General features: G+C 34.5%; 1 protein-coding gene across 1 annotated transcript in view; it reads right to left on the bottom strand.

The window, feature by feature from the left end:
* The window catches only part of BTBD9 (BTB domain containing 9), a 111,847-nt gene that overhangs the window by 85,846 nt on the left and 6,108 nt on the right, over positions 1-19,893 (bottom strand). Inside the window, exons 3-7 of the mRNA XM_042884972.1 lie at positions 18,276-18,486; positions 16,751-17,114; positions 14,765-15,029; positions 12,433-12,652; positions 10,203-10,322 (exon numbers count right to left, since the gene is read on the bottom strand). Coding sequence (XP_042740906.1) covers positions 10,203-10,322; positions 12,433-12,652; positions 14,765-15,029; positions 16,751-17,114; positions 18,276-18,486 — 1,180 coding nt within the window. The remainder of the gene's footprint in view (positions 1-10,202; positions 10,323-12,432; positions 12,653-14,764; positions 15,030-16,750; positions 17,115-18,275; positions 18,487-19,893) is intronic.

A 19,893-nucleotide genomic window follows, 5' to 3' on the forward strand; every position in this document is an offset into this window, starting at 1 on the left:
TATGTAACACAGACGAGAACTAATGCATTTAACTTTATCAATTTCATCACAGTAGTTGCATACAATGGAAGGTATGAAGCTACATAAAGATGAGATTATGTATTTAACCACGATGACAATTTTAAACAATATACTGCAGGACTTCAAAATAAAATGAAGTAACAAATGTTTTTCAATGCCTAAATGAATCCTTTGCCCATGCAATTTTATTTTTTTTATGTAGCTAACAAATTTGGTGGTTCATTTCTGAACAGCTCAAACACTCATTATCCACAGTACAAACTGGAAAAAAAAAAAAAGTAAGTTTAACTGAAATAAATATTCAGAGAAGAGATACTTTTGAGTTAGATGGCTAATTTTAAAATACTTATGAACAATACACCTGTGAAGTCCTGAAAGAAGCTCAAGAGGCTGGTCAAAAACTGCGCTGCCTCTCAGTTCTCCTATCTCCCATCAGAAAAAAAAGCAAACACCACAACCACCACATTTAAATACAATCATCCTGAAATACGCAAAACAATGCATTATTCAGTAACATTTTAAACTGTGTTGCCTCACAGTAGAGCCAGTAGTTCCAAAGCTAATAGAGGATACAGGTAAATACAGGATAGGCAGACACAGTCTGCATTCTGTGCATTACTTGAAGCAATACTTCTTATCAGATGATTTGGAAGATTCTTTAACAAAAATTTTTTGAAGAAACACATGCTAAACAAGTCTGTAATACAGAATAAAACATTCAGTCGAATCTTCATTTGCTGAATGCCTTTTTGCATTATTTTAGACACAAACTAAGACTGTTAATCAAAATGAAAAAAAATATAGATAAAATTGTATAAATTCAAATAATTCATTAAAAACTATATCACAATACAGAAACAAACACCAGTGAAATAAGGGGGCAATTCTCTGTTACCCCTTGAGCCAAGATCTTCAAACTCATCAAATCCAACCACAACCCAACCATACTACCCTAACAGCTCTCTGTTAAATCATGTCCCTGAGCAATTACTTACTTCAGACCAGCAAAATAACTTGTTCTGAAGATATCCTCCAAAATTATTTTTTCTTTCAATATCAATATATCAACAGCAATATTCATTTCCTAAGCATAGGCCTTACCTGCACCATGTCCTTGTACTAACATTTCTCCAAAGAAGCAGTATTACTCTGTTCCATCACGTATCTCTACTTCATAACATGAACACTCATAACAGAAAACACTTCCCAAATGAAAGAGTAACTATTCACATCATTTAGCCACAACTGGGAAAGCTACTCTGTAGAAAGGAGTCATCTGAGGTTCCCCAACACTGTCAATAAAAAAAGGATCGTCTAAAAGGCCATCAAAATACTATTTAGGTTCTAGTTCCCTATCAGGTCTCAGGGGAGTTCCTCTGCTCTTTGTTAAATAAACATGCAACATAGGAAAAATAGTTTCCTGCAACAATATTTTACCTTAAGTTAGTATCCAGAATTATGTTGCTATGAAGTCACCCAACCTTTATCCTTGTCACGCTGTAGCTGTTAAAAATTACATGAATCTGTGCTTTGATATATGAGAGTAATGACCTCCAAACAATTCTTAAATACCAGAAAAGTATATATCTAGCTGCATATCTTTCAGCAGAGCATCTCATCACGTGAAAACTAAAGCTAGCAACCTCAATCTCTAGCATTTGTACTGCTGAGAAAATAACAACCCAATGCACGTGGAAAGTTGGCTTAAAAACACTCTCGTAAATTTTTATTGAAACTTTAGCAACGTAAGAATTCCTAATAACAAATCAGTTATGAATAACATACGGGAATCAGTTTTTGGCAAAGAAGAATAAACTATTAGCAAGTATTTTGGCATACTATTAATCTGTAAACCAATCCATAAAAGTTTGGATTGGGAAATACTTACGAGTACAGTGTCTAGAAGATAGTCATTGTCTAGCTATTCTGCCATGACCATCATCAAGTCAGAAAGATGTTGTCTTTTGCACGACTAGGACAGCTTGCTTTGATTGCCTCTGTCATCATAAAGATGATAGGAAATTAACATTTCTGGTGGCTGTAAATACTTTTCCTTATACTTTGCTTGTACATCATTACTACAAACTCAACTTGCACTTTTAAGGTGGTCTCATTCTCTACAAAATTCCAAGAGACTGCATATTATTTATGGAAATGAAGTACTCTAGATATGCTGACTCCAAATCTGATTAAATTCCAGATACCTATGGCAAAGACCAGTTAGGAGGTAATGTGAAAGTGCCAATGCATGCCTAAGGGAACTACGAATTGGAAGTCTACATAGAACTTATAGTATCTTCCCACAAATCAGATGACACCTAGGAACTCAGAGGTAACTACAAACTTTCCATAGTGCAAAGAATAAAAAGGGTTGATGGCTGAAAATACAGGTTTTCTAATAATCACAGAATCGTACAATGGCTTGGGTTGAAAAGGACCACAATGATCACCTAGTTTCAACCCCCCTGCCATGGGCAGTCATCAACCACCAGACCAGGCTGCACAGAGCCACATCCAGCCTGGCCTTGAAATTAATACCAGCTTCTATTAAAATGATGAATTACATGCTCTTCTATGTAAATCACATGAAATTACGGTGAACCTCTCTTTCTCAACTATAATTCAGTATACATGAATGTGTTTGACTACCGTTGGGAATGTTGTCTTGTTACTAGTCTGCAGAACGTCAATTTGCTGCAAGAGGATAAAATACATTTATAGTTTCTAGTTTCACACAAGAGTGAATTATTTCAATTTCATTCACTTTCATTCAAAAGAAATAATATCGATTTCCTATATTGAAACAATTTGTTTCCCTTTCATTTACATACTTACCTACTACGGCAAGATAAAATATGACCTAGGAAGCAATCTCTCTTTACAGCTGTGATATATGCTTTATAATTTAGTAAAAGCTGGAATAATCAGTGATAATGTCTTCTAGCCCTTCATTCTGTTTCGATCTACTGAAGTTTTAAAATCAGTTTTCATCTAAATATACAATAAATCCTTCAAGGAAAAAAAAAAAAAAGAAGCAAGGGATGAAATACAACCTGAATGGGAAGGACGTCTATGAATGCACATATGCAGTGTTCTACCTATCTTTAGTTTTCCTACATATTAAATCAGAATTAAGAATACTCTGTTGCCTTTCTTAAAGAACAACAAACCTTAAGTAAATCATTATTACTAGCAAAATAAAAGAAAACAAACAAACAAAAAAGTGGATTTACATTAAATATAAGGAAGAAATTCTTCTATGACAGTGGACAATGCAGGAGGTTGTCCAGAGAAGCTGTGAATGCCCAACAGCTGAAGGCAATCAAGGCCAGGTTCAATGGGGCTGTGGGCAGTTAAATCTATTCAAAGGTATTTCTGCCCATGGCAGGGGTGTTGGACATGAGCTTTCCAATCTAAACCGTTCTATGATTCTGTGATAATCATTTTACCCAGTAAATTGCCCTCCTACTTATTCTTTCGTTAAAGTAATAACTACAAAATAAAAAAAAAAGAAGTATATTTTTTATTCTTTAGTTTATAGTTCTTAAAAAGTGTATTTTATACATAGCAAGTTTATTACTATGCACTAAATAATGTCACTGCTGGATGTACACACTGTAAGGCACAGTTAAGATAAATTACATTCTTTAATACTAGGTGTTCAAGATTTAATCTTTTTTTTTTTTTCTTTACATGTCCAAGCAAGTGACATTTCAACTCTTTAATTTCCAGACTAAAAAGCTTGTTACAGAAACAGCATTATGTTACTGTCTCTTGAATATTTTTAAAAAATAATTATTTTCATCTCTTCCCACTATCCAAATTTTGGAACCATAAAAAAAAAAAAAAGGGCGTCTGAAAAGCCAATGCAAAAATAAACTTATAACTTTGTATGATTTGACATCACATATTACCCTCCACAAGTCCTGCTCATTGGGTTGAAGAAGTTGAAGAAGTGTCAAGCTATTTATTCAAGATCTTTTCGAGATTTTTCCATTTCTTAGCCACTTCAGAACAAACCAGCAAAACAATCAAATTTACTCCTCAACGCCATATAGGAGAACTTGAAAGAAAATATTGATTTTAACCCCAGAATTTATCACTTATTTTAAAAGATGGCAATTGCACTCATTAACTAAGGAAAATGTTCCATATCCCTCTTTCCCCAAAGAGAAGGTGTTACGTAACTAGTTTATAACCCTCCCGTTGGTCAATGAATTCTGAAAGTGAAATAAGTTTCAGGTTTATTTAATTTGAAAAATGCTGTCAATATGAGGTAAAGATAACCCATGAAGGCTATTAATTTGCTTCAGATTAGCAGATTAGGAATGTTCTCATCAGTGCAGCTGCAAGTCTTTTCTTTCTTTTTTGGAGCAGTCAAACGCTGCGCTGATGGCAAGTAACTCCAAAGCGAGTAGACAAAAAGGCATGGAATCACAGAATCATAGGATTAGCTTAAAAATGATACATCACATGTGTTTTTTCCTATTATCACCACAGTAGAAAACAGTTTATTTTAAAATACTCTTCACCTCACTTTGAGATTTTCTTTTTAAAACATGCTGTGTATTTTGTGCCCTCTTTTTCTCTGCTCTTGCTTTCTTTCCTCTACTCACTTCTGTCCACTGCAGATGCTTATGCAACTTTATACAAATAGTCTATTAATTTAAATGCATTAGGTTTTGCTTTTAGTTCTTTCCAGCTTGACTTTTTAATTTTCAACTGGTGGTGTCCTATCTTCTCAGCCTGTTCTTCCTAGCTGAATCTGGGATGAGAAAGCACAGTCCAAACTCTACAAGCTCCGGTCTATCACAGGTTCTACAAGCACTTTTTCAAAGAGCAGAGCGACACTGAATCAGGCAATGGACTTCAGAGCGTTATCATTCATACACTGGTTCATACCTTGAAAAAGAGCTACCTAGGAAATAATTATCAGTTTCTGAATGGAGAACAAAGTTAAACTACAGATATGTTTGCTTTACTACAACATTCTTAATGTCATCCAAATTATTCCACAGCTGTGCTTGGCCCAGCACTGTTCGACAGATCACTTTATAAACTTAGAAATTGAGAAGACAGAATACACAAACATATTATTAGGTTTCTCATATACAATTTGAATACTAATAATGCGTGATTTTAAGTGTGGTACAGTTTTTTAGGCACATCAACAAACCAGGCCCGTTATTTCTAAGCATGACCGTGCCTAGAAATTGGGAGAAAGATAAATGCTTTATACAAGGACATCAAACAAATTCCACAGATGGCCATGATTGATAAACAAACTAAAATAAATGAGAATTCTTACAAACTTAGCAAAAGAAAATCTCCTTGTATAAAAGTCTGTCTTTGTAAGCATGTACGCTTTCACAGTTAATTCTAGCTTTTGGAAAGCAATAAAGTTTTGAAGATATTTTCTAAATACAGATTTGTCTTATGCAGCAATAACTTTAAAACTGATCTTGCTGTAATATTATTATGTACAATTTTATGATTCAGTGTTTAGGTGTATCTTTATGTAAAGCTGAATAGCTACTAATAATTTTCAATTATGTTGGATTTCTCATGAGATGTAACCACTTAAAAATAGACCTAAAAACAATTTCTAAATTCATAATGAACACATAGAAGTTCTGAATAGATACTTTTTAAAAACAAATTACGAAAGTACAAGTCAAACAACAAGAATGTGTAACCTAGATCACTTGAAGTTGATTGTTTCTTCTAAACTATAAACCAAAGAACAAGACAAATCATATATTTGCAAGACATATAAATATATTTGCAATTTAAAGCCAACAAACTGGCTGGGCAGGCTTTTTTTCACATTTCCATACAAGCTGTATTAACTCCTCTACACACACTTGTTCACAAACACGATTTTCAGAAGATAAGCTGTCTGGCAGGTTGTCATCAAGTGCTTAAATTCACACTACATTTTCTGCTTTTTCATCAAAGATGAGTTGGGTTCTTTAAGTGAGGATAAGTGAAATTATTATGGCACAGACAAAGGCAAGAATTAAGAAAAAAGCTGCCTTGATAAAGTTCTTGATGAAAAATGTTATTGATTCTGCCTGCAGAGAAATCAGCTTCAATATGGCTACAAAAAGAACACGTTTGCAGCAAGACTCAGAAGTGTACACTTAGGATCAAAAGTACACATGAACTAAGATGAAAGGAGGATCTTTTAAATCAATAAACATTCTGCCACAGGCAGGCAATAGCTTTCTTGATCTTCCACAGAAGATTTACACCATTTTAAAAATCTGAGACTATCTTATCTAAGAAAAAAAAAAAAAGTCAGACTGAATACATACTGAAAAGAAAAATGCTAAAAAAAAAAAAAAAAAAAAAACAACACGAAAAAACACAGAGAGAGGAAGATAAGCAAGCAGCACCTAACAGAGACTTCAGAAAACCATTTCCATGCATTTCAGAAGTTTAGAAGGCAAGGGTCAAGAAACATGCCAAAAAAAAACCTTGATGCAAGCACCTTCTAGAAAGAATGAGTAGCTCTTCTCCCCATCCTCAAAACATAAGTAAATATAATAAACAAACCAACAAAACCACACGCACACAAACACAAGGAAACCCAACCACAACAAAACAGTGTGCCTGAAGTGAAAACCAGTTTGTCAAAATAACATCAGTGAAGACTTTAAAGGTTTGGAATAACATTTCAAAATTGTTATCATTTAATAGCATGTTACCATAAAAACAAGCCATGATATTTTTAAAATTATCTTTTGACATGACATTATCACTGTATTGTATACAGTATTTAATTAAAGATTTTAAGCTTTTAGTTATCCAGAGATAAAAAAATTTGTCTTATCCAGAAAGATATTTTTTCTAAACTCTGAAATGTCAGCATTGCTGCACAGTTAGGAATAAAATATTTTCACAGCAGTAAATGCCTCCCAAAGCATGCTACACAAGCTAGTCAAATTAACATGTTGCCTATGTAACCATTCATATTCCCCATGTACAGTAAGTAAGGGAAGGATGCCTCAGTTGCACAATGTTAATCAATACATTTATAAGAAGTCATTTTTATAAGGCTATTAATGACAGTCTTCACCCCTTTCCGATGCTTTTTGGACCTTCTGAAGGCCCTACCAGTGCTCATGCCAACAATTCTCTGTGTTCTTCACTTACATCAGTGATTTAGCAGAGATGGATTTTAAGTGAAAACAACATTCAAAATCCCCTTTTTGATGTCTATGTGCTTTCACTAAACACCACTCTACAGGGGCACCAGGGTTGGAAATAGAATAGCTTGTATCAAAAAACACAAGTGCTGAATTATTGTTGCAGACACTGTTTTCTATTTTAAGTACCAGGTAAAGTGTTTCAATTGCTTTTTCCTCAAGAGTCAACTCCTCTCTTGTTTCAACATGTCTTCAGATTGAGCCATATTCCAAATGCCATTTGGCAAGTTACTGCATCTCTACTAAGCACAGGAACACTGGGTACTACAGATAAGGTTTTCAGAGATCTACTGGTAAGGCTGAAAGTGAAAGACTTCTGCTTAATCAGTTACTAACTTCAATGCTTCATACAAGAGGAAAGAAAAATAAAGCAACTGTGCCACCACTGTTAGTAAGCACACGTCTGAAGCCATCTGACTGAGGTGAATTAAGGAAAAAAGAAGTTGTCTAACCTATGTTTTAAAACAGCACCTCTTTGCCTGTCACTACCTTGCCTAATGTTGGCAATTACCAACATTATAAACTAAAGAATGTTTAGAACTGTGTTCCTATTGAATCTTTTTTACATTTTGTCCTTTTTTTTTTTCCTTCCAAAAGCTCAGGAGAAGCAGGGTCTAGAATTTAATTTGTCTGCGCTCAGGTAGAGGATTGTAAATGGTGTAATCACTAGTATCAAAAACTCTTGAGGCACAGAACAAAAACAGCACCTGATACCAGGCTGCTTAATAAAAACAAAGTCTGTCTCAGACTTTTGTTACAGTGACACCTTGTGGTTACATTCGATTTGAGACCTCTTAACATTTTCAATTTTTTCTAACAGCTTTAAATAGGTTTTCATGACTTGTGAACTAGGATAAAGCACAAAGATGAAACTGCAAAACAAAAACGAAAGCACAAAAAAGTGAAAAGGATAAAAATACAAAAGAGCACTGCCTGTTTGAAGACCTTTGGAATTTTTAACATTCATTTGCTGAGGTCCCAGTGTCCCACAAGTTCTTCCCATGAGGGATGTACAGTAATGTCCTTAATTCTATATCTATTGTGGATAATTCACAATGCTCCATACAGTAAAAAAATCAAAGTCACAGTAAAGGTTATAATAGACATGATGCAATAAATGACTAAGCAAGAGCACTGGGCTGGTCTTAATTCATTGTATATAAGTTACAAGCATTTTACTCAACAACTGTCAGAAAGTTGCATCCTTTTCACTCTGCTAGTGTGAAAGAGACACTGAATTTGGTTTTTAAAATGGGTAGCGACTCAAAGTGTTAATTCAAGAGAAAACTGAAAAGATTTAAAGAATGTAAAAGATAACTCAAGAAGGCAACTATCCTTGCCAAATGTTTCAGGTCTAATTATCTCTTTATAATCTACATTTCATCAATTGCTCTACTGTATTAGACAAACAGGCTGACCTTCAATCTGGCATGTTCTACTCTCTTGTTTTGAAAATGGTGTGTAAAATAAAATCACAGTCAATAACCTCCCCAATTCTCCATTACTCCTCAGTCATCCAATACAATGTTACCACAAAGCACTTTGCTTTATGACAAGCAGACAAATTGACGTTGAAATAGAAAATCAATTTGGGACAAGTCTTTGGATAAGGCCATAGAATTGCTGTCCTTTTGAAGGAAGATTAAGAGAAGTCCCACTCTAACGCCCTAGATCTCTTCAAATCTTCTTGCTTACAGGAGGGAATTAAAAAAAAAAAAAAAAAGCCTAGTAAAAACCTGTCCATTTTTTACCAAGGGGGGGGGAAAAAAAAAAAAAACAACGTACAAAAAAAGCAACAACAACAAAAACAGAAACAAAATCAACAACAACAACAAAAAAAGGAAACCAAACAAAAAACCAAGTACCTATAAACTCCATGAGGCGTTTCATAATTGTTAGATGATTTAACAGAGATACCTTTAAGCTTAGACTTTATCAGACATGCGACCATTTCAGAAAGAAAAAACAATAACAGCAGAATCACCGAACTTACAGGGAAAAGGTGAAAATGCATTTGTCTGCATCACGAAAAATAAAACGCCAATTACACTCAGAATGGATGACAAAAATGACAGGAATTCAGTTATTTCTGGAATGGCTCACAAGTAATCCACCATATTTTTTCCACATAGACAACTGTTTTCTGCAATTTCCTATAAAGCAGTGACCATCAGAGTAAGAAATCATTCTTTGGGGGGAAGAAAACCAACAACAGTGCTTCCCTTTGTTGAAGATTCCAGTAATTGCTGAGTGATTAAGAAGTCTGTCTACATAATAATTACCACACAAGCCCTATATATAGGGCATTTCCTTTATAAGGCAAAGCGTAGTGACAACAGTCTCTTTGGAATATACAGAGATATTAGTTTCTCTATCAAGAAGATTAACATAGATTTTGCTTGGGCCAATTTGATGTGACTACAAGTCACTTCCAGCATTCCCAGTAAAATGACACTATCAGCTCAAGAATGAATAAGCTCATCCAGCTGCTTTGTGCTTCACATAACACTACTCAAACCTCCCACATTTTAATTCTCTCCTTTCTCTCTTCAGCAACTGTGAAAAATACTTTTTCAGTGCAACAACAGAAGATACGTGAATATATATGAAAATACATTTCCAAGCCATAAAACAAATATTTAAAAGCATTTAAAAGGTTTTGACAGCCAACGAATGATGTTTACTTCTAAGCAAATTTAAAAATCAAAAAAAAGAGAGAGAGAGAGGGAGACAGAGAGAGAGAGAGAGAGAGAGAAGTACCAGAGATTTCAAAACAGGATATCTGAAATTTATCAAACGCAGTTATACCAAAATGCAAGAGTGACATTTTCTTTTGTTTGAAGATGGCTGATGAAAGCTGTGTATACCATACATTACCAGAAAGATGTAACATAGTAGCAAAACCCAGCAATTTTTCTGGAATCTGCATTATTTAATGACAGTCGTGCAACATTGCATTCAAGCACTAACCTGCAAACGCGGGCAGGAAAATACAGGTTCTGCCAGGACCGACAGAGGTATTTAGAGTGATCGATAACTCGAATCCAGTCTAACTCATCCATGGACACCTCAATGTAGTAGGAGTAGGACCTTTGGATTTTAAAACAAAGGATGGGTTAGAATATGAGCAGCCACACCTTGGATATTAACTTCTTCAACTTCTTCTGGATTTCAGTCACATGCTGAAAAGAAGGCTATTTGCTCTTACCACAATCCTGCATCTAAAATAGCTAGAAGAGATCCTTATTCTAAACTAGCTTTGATACCAAATTCACATGCAGTTATGTTAAGAGACATTTTCAGAATGACTTGAAACTTTCAGAATGACTTGAAACATCCTAACACACAATCTGCAGTAATCAGGTGATCAAGTGAGACCATCACCTTAGAAATGCAATGGCAACTTTCAAATTCAGTGATACTTAGCCATAAAATAATTTCTATTCCATCTGCATGGAATAAATCTAAACTACCAGTGATGCAGATATTACTATTGCCATATCAATAATAACAATAATAACATCTCCCACAAAAAAAAAAAAAAAAAAAAAGCTAGGGTGGCACAGAAACTAATGAAACTAAATACTAAACCACAAAACCACCATAATCTCTGTATTTTATGAACATAAGAAGCGTTTCAATGAGAATTATTGGTGATAGGTGGATGGTTGGACTGGATGATCTTGTAGGTCTTCTTCAACCTTGGTGTTTCTGTCATTCTGTGTTGAAGAAGTTCACCCTCTCCAATTCTGCTGCCAATGATGGCTTGTTCTACTTAAGTTCAAAACATTCTTGAGTAAACTGTGCTAAGGAGAATGTTTTCCACAATCTCCACTCCCAGCTTCAGCAGCTGCTAGTTGATTTACATCTTGTAAATGAGACGCAATTTACAAGCTACCAGTTCTCTAAAAAAATTCAAGAGAACTACTCAGTATTTTCACCTCTAATACTTTTCAAAATTTCACTGAACACTGAGTTTACTTGGTTGATCTGTGACAAATAGTTAAATATTGTAAAAAAGTTGTTTATTGCACCTTTTAAAGTTTTACTTTTCAATCTTTCCAAAAAGAAAACATAAAACTTCAGCTGAACTCACTTCAAACAATTAAATAGCTAAAAAAAAAAAAAAAGTTTTGAATGATAACTACAATTGATATTCTAAATAAATTTTAATTTACCAAAAAAAAAAAAAAAAAAAATCAGTAGAACATCAATATTTTCTGTTCTAAAATAACACAGCTTGCTCAAGAAAACAAAACTTTTGCAATTTTCATTTGTTAGTCTACAAGCACACAAAAAAAAATGAAAGATAATGATGCGTTAGGAGTATGAATAGCATGTTCTATTGTTTTTTGAAAGAATATTGCTTATGAATACCTGCATTAGATATTTTCTAAATTAAAAATTTTTTGTGATGACATTTTAAAGTGCTTACAGCAAGAGCAGGGTTGGTCTCTTCTCACTGGTGACAGGACGAGGGGAGATGGCCTCAAGATGTGCCAGAGTAAGTTCAGGTTGGATATCAGGAAAAACTTTACAGAAAGGGCTGTTAAGCACTGGAATAGGCTCCCTAGTGAGGTGGTTGAGTCACCACCCCCGGGTGTGTTTAAAAGCTTTGGGTGTGGTCCTCAGGGACACGATTTAGCAGAGGTTTGTTAGAGTAGTATGGGTAGGTCGTGGTTGGACTCGATGATCTTTAAGGTCTTTTCCAACCTGAGTGATTCTGTGATTCTATACCAAATAAACTGTTATTCCCTGAATTACCATCAGAGATGTTATCTCTTGACAATTTTGATAAACTGAAAAAACTCTAAACAAACTTTCTTCCAATGTGGGATGAGTAGGTCTGCATAAGAACCGGAATACCCAATTTTACACTAATAGTTGGAAATTAAATTACAAATAGACAACAAAACAGCTAAAAGTATTTAAATTACGTAAGCTTTCAATAAAAATATACTTAATGAAAACAAAGAATATGCCTGACATGTCAGGAGATATTTTAAGACCGCTTAATGAGGTCTTGCACATATGTAACAACGATTATATTTAAAAAACAGTGTTTTCAAATAAAACTTGTCGTTGTCATCCCCAACATGGTATCATGCTGTTTTCATAAAATCTTTATAAACATTCTGCATTCTGTTATCACAAGTGAAAATGCATTACCTTCCCCTCTTTAAGTCAACTTGGCACCTACCGACTGTCTCTGTCCCACAGGAGTATTCGTATGTGGTTGATTATTGATGGCTGGCCAAGTTTGATTTCGATACCAGAACGGCAGTCATCATCAATTGGGTGTCGAGAGAAGCCATGATCCAAGTCATAGTTCTGAGTATCCCCATCTAATAAAGCAGACTTCAGCTCCCCTTTTACAACCTGGGCTCCATACTTCATTGTTGCAATATTTTCCCCTGGTACTAAGAAGAAAAGGAAATAACTGTTTAATGTTTATACTCACATCATGCAAGTTAGATGTTCTGAACATCAACTGTATTCAGTTAAAATTAAGATTGACTGCCATTATCAATTCTCCAGTACTGGTTACAAACAGATGCTCAAAGAAAGAATTACAGAAGGAGGGTCGGCACAGAGCAATACCTCCTCTGTAAACCCATTCTTTCCAGCAATCCACAGTTCCATTTCCTAAACCAGAAGATACTGCTCTTTGCTGTTTTATACAGAGATGTAAACTTTAGAAATTATTTTCACTGTTTTAATAAAAGCTATTTTATAATTCCACAGTATAGGATTATGACCACGAAGTAATAATGCATCTTGAAAATAGGTTTTAGAAATTCTGCATCTTCCATTTCATTTGATGCCACCTAGATCTCGCATGATATAAGTAGTGATCATTGATGAGTATACTGTACCTATATTCTTAGGGTGTTTCACGATTTTATGGAATTTTAATGTGCCTTCCCTTATTCAACTGTCATTTTCCACTCAAATAGAAATTTTTGGACTAGTCAGTTTCTCCTTGCAATCAGTCTCTCACAATCTCTCTCATCACTTTGGGGCCTTTCTTTCTGACTTTTTGCCTTAAATTCAATTTTTAAAATTTATTTTTATTTTGAAACAGAAGGAAGCTAAAACCACGTGAAATGCTCAAGACATGACAGCTAAATGAACCAGAGTAAAAGACTATGAAGTAAACAGAAAACTTTTTAATATGTTGGCTCAAAGCTAAAGAAGCCAGTAAAATAAGCCTCCGTTGTCACCATTTCAAAGTCTCCCATCAAGAAAACTGGTGATAATAATAGCTACCTACAAAGCAATACATTGACCAACTACTCTGTTAAAAAGACATTTTTAACAGCCTTTTCTGAGGAGAGAACCTGGAAAATATGGCACTGATGTTGGAAAAAAAAAAAAAAAAAGTCCACCCCAAACTCTTCAAATATGTCAGCAAGAGAAGTATGAAATTTAACAGGATATTAATTAACCTAATTGGTGTATCTAAGGAACATTCAGTGGTACACTTGAGCATACAATGTTTAAAGAGGTAAAAATTTAACCACACTGTATTGTAGTATTTCTACACAAAAACTATAAAAGAGGTAATGCACAACTATGAAATTGCAAGTGGTCATCAGTGCTCCTACAGAGAAAAACCCAAGTGTCTGAACTAGTACTAAAACAACATAGAAAATCAAATTTTTAGAAAGCTGTGATTTCGGCAAAGATAGAAATTCTGAGATTACAAACATCTTGTTATTGCAATGTAAGGTGGCAGGAAAAGGAGTCACAAGGTACCATTCCACTTTGAAAAATGTATTTTTCTGGACAGTCAACAGAATGTCTTGTATTTATTTTTACAGTATCAAAGTATTAACTCAGATTTTTAAATATTAAGTATTAACTTCTAAAGAAAAACAAATGGGAGATGCGATTCTAGGAAATCTGTTATCTTTTTCAAGGCTTATTCTACATGACTGACAGACTACAGGGCAAACTGTCAAAGAAAACTTTATTCTTTGCTGTGGGGCAAATAGTCTATACATCATATACTACATACAAAACAACAGTATCTTCAAAAAGCTCAGCATTAGATATTCTTGTTGAATTAACAGTGAGCAGAAATAAGAGAAACCAAACAAAAGGCTTTTCATGTTTTTTGGGTTTTTTTTTTTTTCTAAATTATTTCCACTAAGCAATTTGGAAAATCTGTGTATGCTGTTTGGGCAAACATGTCAACAGTAACAAAAAAATCAAAAATATCGGAGAAAAGATGGATATCTCATAAACAAGTCAGCATCAATGTAAAACCATTGAAATTCCATTTAGCACACAACAGATCATTTTTCCCCCAAAAGATTTTTTACTAAAATAACAATTCCTCAAGGAAAATACATTCTTAAAACAAAGCACATATTCGAGCAATTCCTGAGACACAAACCTAGAAAATATGCTGACTAACGTTATTTCCCACCTGAGGAATAAAAACTCAAAGAACAAGTTAACCATACCTTCCAGACAGCTACAGCACAGCAGTCACTAAAGAGGCAACAAAACATAAAAACGCTTACTTAACATGCCCCTGTAGTTGAGATCCATGTCCCGACTTTCAGAACGAATCTTAATGGCATCTAGGATGGCATCAGGCGACAACAATCCGGAAGGTCTTACAACATTTAGCAGTTCTGTTAGACTCATTAGTGGCAAACGTACTGCTTGCATGATTTCAGCATGGTTTTCCTTGGGGTTATGTTTACACCAATTCATCAAGGCTTGAAAAATGTCCTTCTCAGGAGCTGCAAAAGAGTCCCTCAGTACGATACTTAGAAGAGCAGCCTGGAAGAACGTAAAAAAAATACAAGGGGGGAAAAAAAAGAAAAAAAAAAAGAAGTTTTTGTTTGTTTCTTTTTTTTTAGACAGATCATTTGAACTTGTAGTTGTTAAAAATAAACTCCAAAAGAATGACTACTAGAAGCAGCACATAGTAGAAGCAAAAGTCCTCTTAAGATTCCTGATATTCAGTTTAGTTTCTCAGATTAAGAAATAACAAAAAACTCCACATTAGTCTACAGTAACTGTACTAAGAGTATTGCTCAACAAGACAATCTTCAGTTTCAGTACTGTTTTTATGCCTTTAGTTTCTTACTGAAGATCCAATAAATCTCTAAGATAAATATTAAACAATATTATTAATCCACTATGAGAAAGAAGATGGAATGGAAATGTGGAAAAAAATCAATTTTATTCCAAATTATATTAAATTACGTAAATAAATTTAAGGTAATAAACAATATAAGAACTAATTTGGGGATTTAGTAGTACAATATAAAACATTCCTTTAAACTTAGACTGACATAAGATGACTGATGCAAAAATGTCAACTGAGGGTTGGAATTCCTTTTTCAAACCCTTTCTAATTACATGGGTATTTTTATCCCTTTTCTTCTGGGACAAACTTGGTACCAACAGGTAAAACCCTCAGTGACTCCTACAAATGCAAATGCAAATAATCCACAGATAGCAAAATGAGAACAAAAAGAACTGAATGGATTCTGACTTCCATTTAACAAGCAAAATAATTAGAAGTCTGCCTCAGAAAGGCACAAATCTCTTCTATATGGCAGGATTGGTTACAACAAAGATTTCAGAAAGTATATGCCTTCAGAACTCAGATTTAATAAGCTGAGTATGACAGACTACCGTAGGGAAAAAAACATTCTTTCCCTACACAGCTAGCAAGTCAGTCAGCAAAGCAGAAGTGTCTTGCACATATTCAAGGAACTGATCCATCACAGTTTTTCCACTAACGCTTTTAACAATTTTTTCTTTATTTGTTCAAGTATAATTAAGCTATCTTTCATTCAAGATACTTTGCTGCTTCACTTGAACACTACTTGAAAACATTAAACCACTATTATGCCCAGCTCAAAGACCATTCCAGAGAATGTGGAATAATTCAATAGCACAGAATTGCCTGAATCTTACACAAATATTTATGCATCCAACAACAACAAATATATTAAAACAAAATAAAAAAAAATACACCCTGCAATACCACCATATTACATGATTTCAGGCTGCACAAATAATCAGCAATATAAATCACATGAAGCCTCGGGATACTGCAGCCTACACTGTGGAAAACTGCCTATGACAGAGATTGCCTATATCAAGAAATTAATAAAATGGAGTACCTTCTATCTTCAACTCTTTACAACTACTGGGCAACATTCAGAAACCAAGTAATACTATTCCAAGGACAGATAAAAAAAAAACAAGGTAAAATTCAGTTTTCTGGACCCAGCTACCAGAATACTCTTGTTTTTAGCTACAGTGAGTGGTCACAACTAAATTTCTAAAAAATTCAGAATGGATCACCAAGGTTTTTACTTCATCTTGGTCTGAATACTTCCAGTATTCAGTCTCAGTCCCATGAATACCAAGAGATAACTGTTAACAAACTTACAAGCTTGTATTTTACACCATTAGTATTTAATCATGAAATGTATGCAAAAAAAATTAATAATACTGAAGAAAAATGCAAACAAAAACCATACCTTAGAAAGTGACAAGAAGCCTTCACTGGAGAGTACCTCCTGAGCATTTCTATCCATGAACATACAGCACATACAAGTCAATTTGGGAAGGGAATAAAGACTGGCAACATCAAATGTCATACAAACATTCTGAATATTAAGTATGGTGCAAAGATACTCAGATGTGGAATCCTCCAGTTCTGGAAATCCATACTTATGTGCCAGGCTTAGGAAGTCTAGGAGGACCTCCTCCTTCTCATCTCGTAGTGTGGCACGACCGGTGTAAATATATTTCATCAGCATGGTAAAAGCTTCTGCAGTTGTGTCCTGAAGAGGAATTTCTGCTTCAGGCTGAGATTCTCTCATTCCACCATACAGCAATGCTCTACAAAGAAGATAAAATTTAAGAAATTTACAACCTAGAAATATCTGTTTTATTAACAAAAACAAACAAACAAACAAAAAACATGCAAAAGATAAACAAAATGTCACGTAACAACACAGGGGATGCAAAGGGGATGCATTTCCCTACAGCTACAAAAGAAAAAACCCTACATGTCATTTAAAGTACAGCTGACCACAGAAAACAGTGCATAGGAGAGAATAATATTCTAATGCATCATGCTTTTATTCTATGGAACAATTGCTCCATCTCTACTTTGAGCAATAGTTGCAAAGCAGAAACTCAGTTGGGTTTTCTGTTGCTACTGATTTTTTTTGTTTGTTTTTGTTTTTAAATAGTGTTAAAAGTGAGGGAGAAAGAAAAAAGAAAAAAATGGCAGAAAACAAGTGAAACAACTAGTTCATCACTAAAACAGCAGTGGTGGATTAAAGTAAGGAATAAAAGATCAAGAATCCTAGGATTTGCTAAACCCAACATGAGACAAGCCTAAAGATGTCCTGAATCTTTAGAAGGAGAAAGAGAACTAAATACACCCATAATCTGTTGGATTTTGTTTTGTTTTTAAAGTGTGGTATAGAGTTTGAACACAATTTGCTCTCATACTGCAGTTTTGTTACAGGGGTATGTTAGTAACTAAATTACAACCTAAATTCATAATAATCTTTTTCCAGAAAAGTGATTCTGTTTAGAGAGAAAAGCCCCAGATCTTTAAAATGAGATGCATTAGTATTATTCCTAGTTTTAAAATATTCTAATCTGAGTCAAACAGATCTTTTCAAATACTTGATTTCAACACATCAAAAGTAAACTTCTGATTAATACAGTCCACGGAAGCACACTATCCATGCTCTGAGAAATCAAAAAATTTTACAGCAGAACTTTTCTGTTCCAAAGTTATTTTTCTCCTGAATTTATGAAAATAACTTCAAAGTCCAATTTAATGAAGGTCAAAAGAATAACATCATGACATGGTATTTATCTTCTTATATCTGGACACAATGACTTGATGTGCTGGGAAACATTCGCACAGAAAAGGTCACACTCAATGGACAGATGATTACACGCTGAAAAGTTCATAGAGAAACAATGTTTATCTTATCTGCATGAAAATTTGCAGTGAGCCCCACAAAAGCTGTGCTTCACCTGAAATAATGGCACCTGGCAGCCAGGATCACTCTGTGTGCTGGAAAACGTTTCTTTTCCACAATGAAGGTAACATCACTATATTCTTCCCCATTCATCAGAGCGCCGATGTGCTCTGACAGAATGTGAACATGGTCAATCTCACCAACAGCTGTGTAAGGACGAAGCGGATGGCTGTTACTCATCTTGGAGGGATGATGATATTGATAGCCTACAGAGAGAAAGAAAATAACTGCTATAAAGGGCACACTTAGAAATAGCAATGATGAAAAATGCAGTTATGAAAAAAGAAAGGAATAGTGAAAGCTCTCTCTCTGATTCTCTCATATATTACGAGGAAAACAAAACAAAGAGGTTTTCTATTAAAGGTAATTTATAACACAACTCAGGGCAGCTCCCATCAAGAACTCTAGTCAAAAATATTTCAGAGAATTCCATCATCTCATTCCTCCATCAGTCCATTTACTTAAAAAACACTTAAAACAAAATGAACAAAAATTAAACAATTTTAATTACAATCACCATTATAAATAATATTATTTGTCTGAATTAAAACGCAAATAATTACAGAGAAAAAAGTCAGCTGGCCAATTTAACTTAATCTCAACTCTGAAGCCTCTACTAAAACCAGCAATGAGTAAAACCAACAGTGTTTGTAATCCATCCTTGAAGGATTCCAATCAGCTTTTCAGAACTGGAAGAACATAACTATTCAAAGTTATGCCTGATGCTTTAACAGACTAAGACTCAGTGGCAAGAGCATCCAGAGGACTATTTCAGTCTTCAATCAGGTTTTCTTGTCAACTTTCAGTTTACTTTTCAACAAAAAAGGTCAGCTCCCTCACATAATAATCACCTGTATTTTCACTGTCAACTCCTGCGCTACAATGGGCACATTCTTAGTGCTAATGTGAGATGGTGTGTACAGAAAAATGAAACCGTATACTGCATACAGCTAACACATTAATCTTCTATGTGAAATACTCATGACATGAATGCATTTTTAGCCACATTTTGAAATATAAACAAAAAATGCATGTCTGTTTCCAGGCATTTTTACAGAACAAAGAAAGGAAAACACATGGATAGGGGTAAAGAATTGTATGTGCTTCAAAACACCTGGAAACTCTTCATACAAAATGAAGATATCACAGAAACACCATTTCAAAGAACTTCAAACTAGAAAAAGTGATACAGACAGCAAATCAGACTGGAGAAGAAGATAGCATAGTAAATGGTAAATTGACCTATGACAGATCACAATATGAGTGGGAGCAGAACCCAGCTTTCCTCAGGCTGTCTCTGCCATCTGAATTAGAAGCTGTATGCCCACAGAGGCATTAATGTGGAACAAGCACTACTGGCCAAGGAACTTGAGGCAGTCTAGCTGTAACACAGAACACTGTATAAAGTTATTCTCCTACACTGACATAAGAATAAATTATCTTTTATGTTTGTTTTCTTTTCCATGACTGAATGTTTCCTCCATCTGCATTGGTTTATTTACATTTATGTAAAGCAACAGTGCACCAAGCAGATCTATACAACAGATCCAATTCTAGTAACGTTTGCTTTGTAACAAGCAAGATTAACTTAATTCACATCAATCAAGATGCAA

This window comes from Lagopus leucura, unplaced genomic scaffold (assembly GCF_019238085.1).
Source record: "Lagopus leucura isolate 7727_CA_CO unplaced genomic scaffold, USGS_WTPT01 Super-Scaffold_73, whole genome shotgun sequence".
Classification (NCBI taxonomy): Eukaryota; Metazoa; Chordata; class Aves; order Galliformes; family Phasianidae; genus Lagopus; species Lagopus leucura.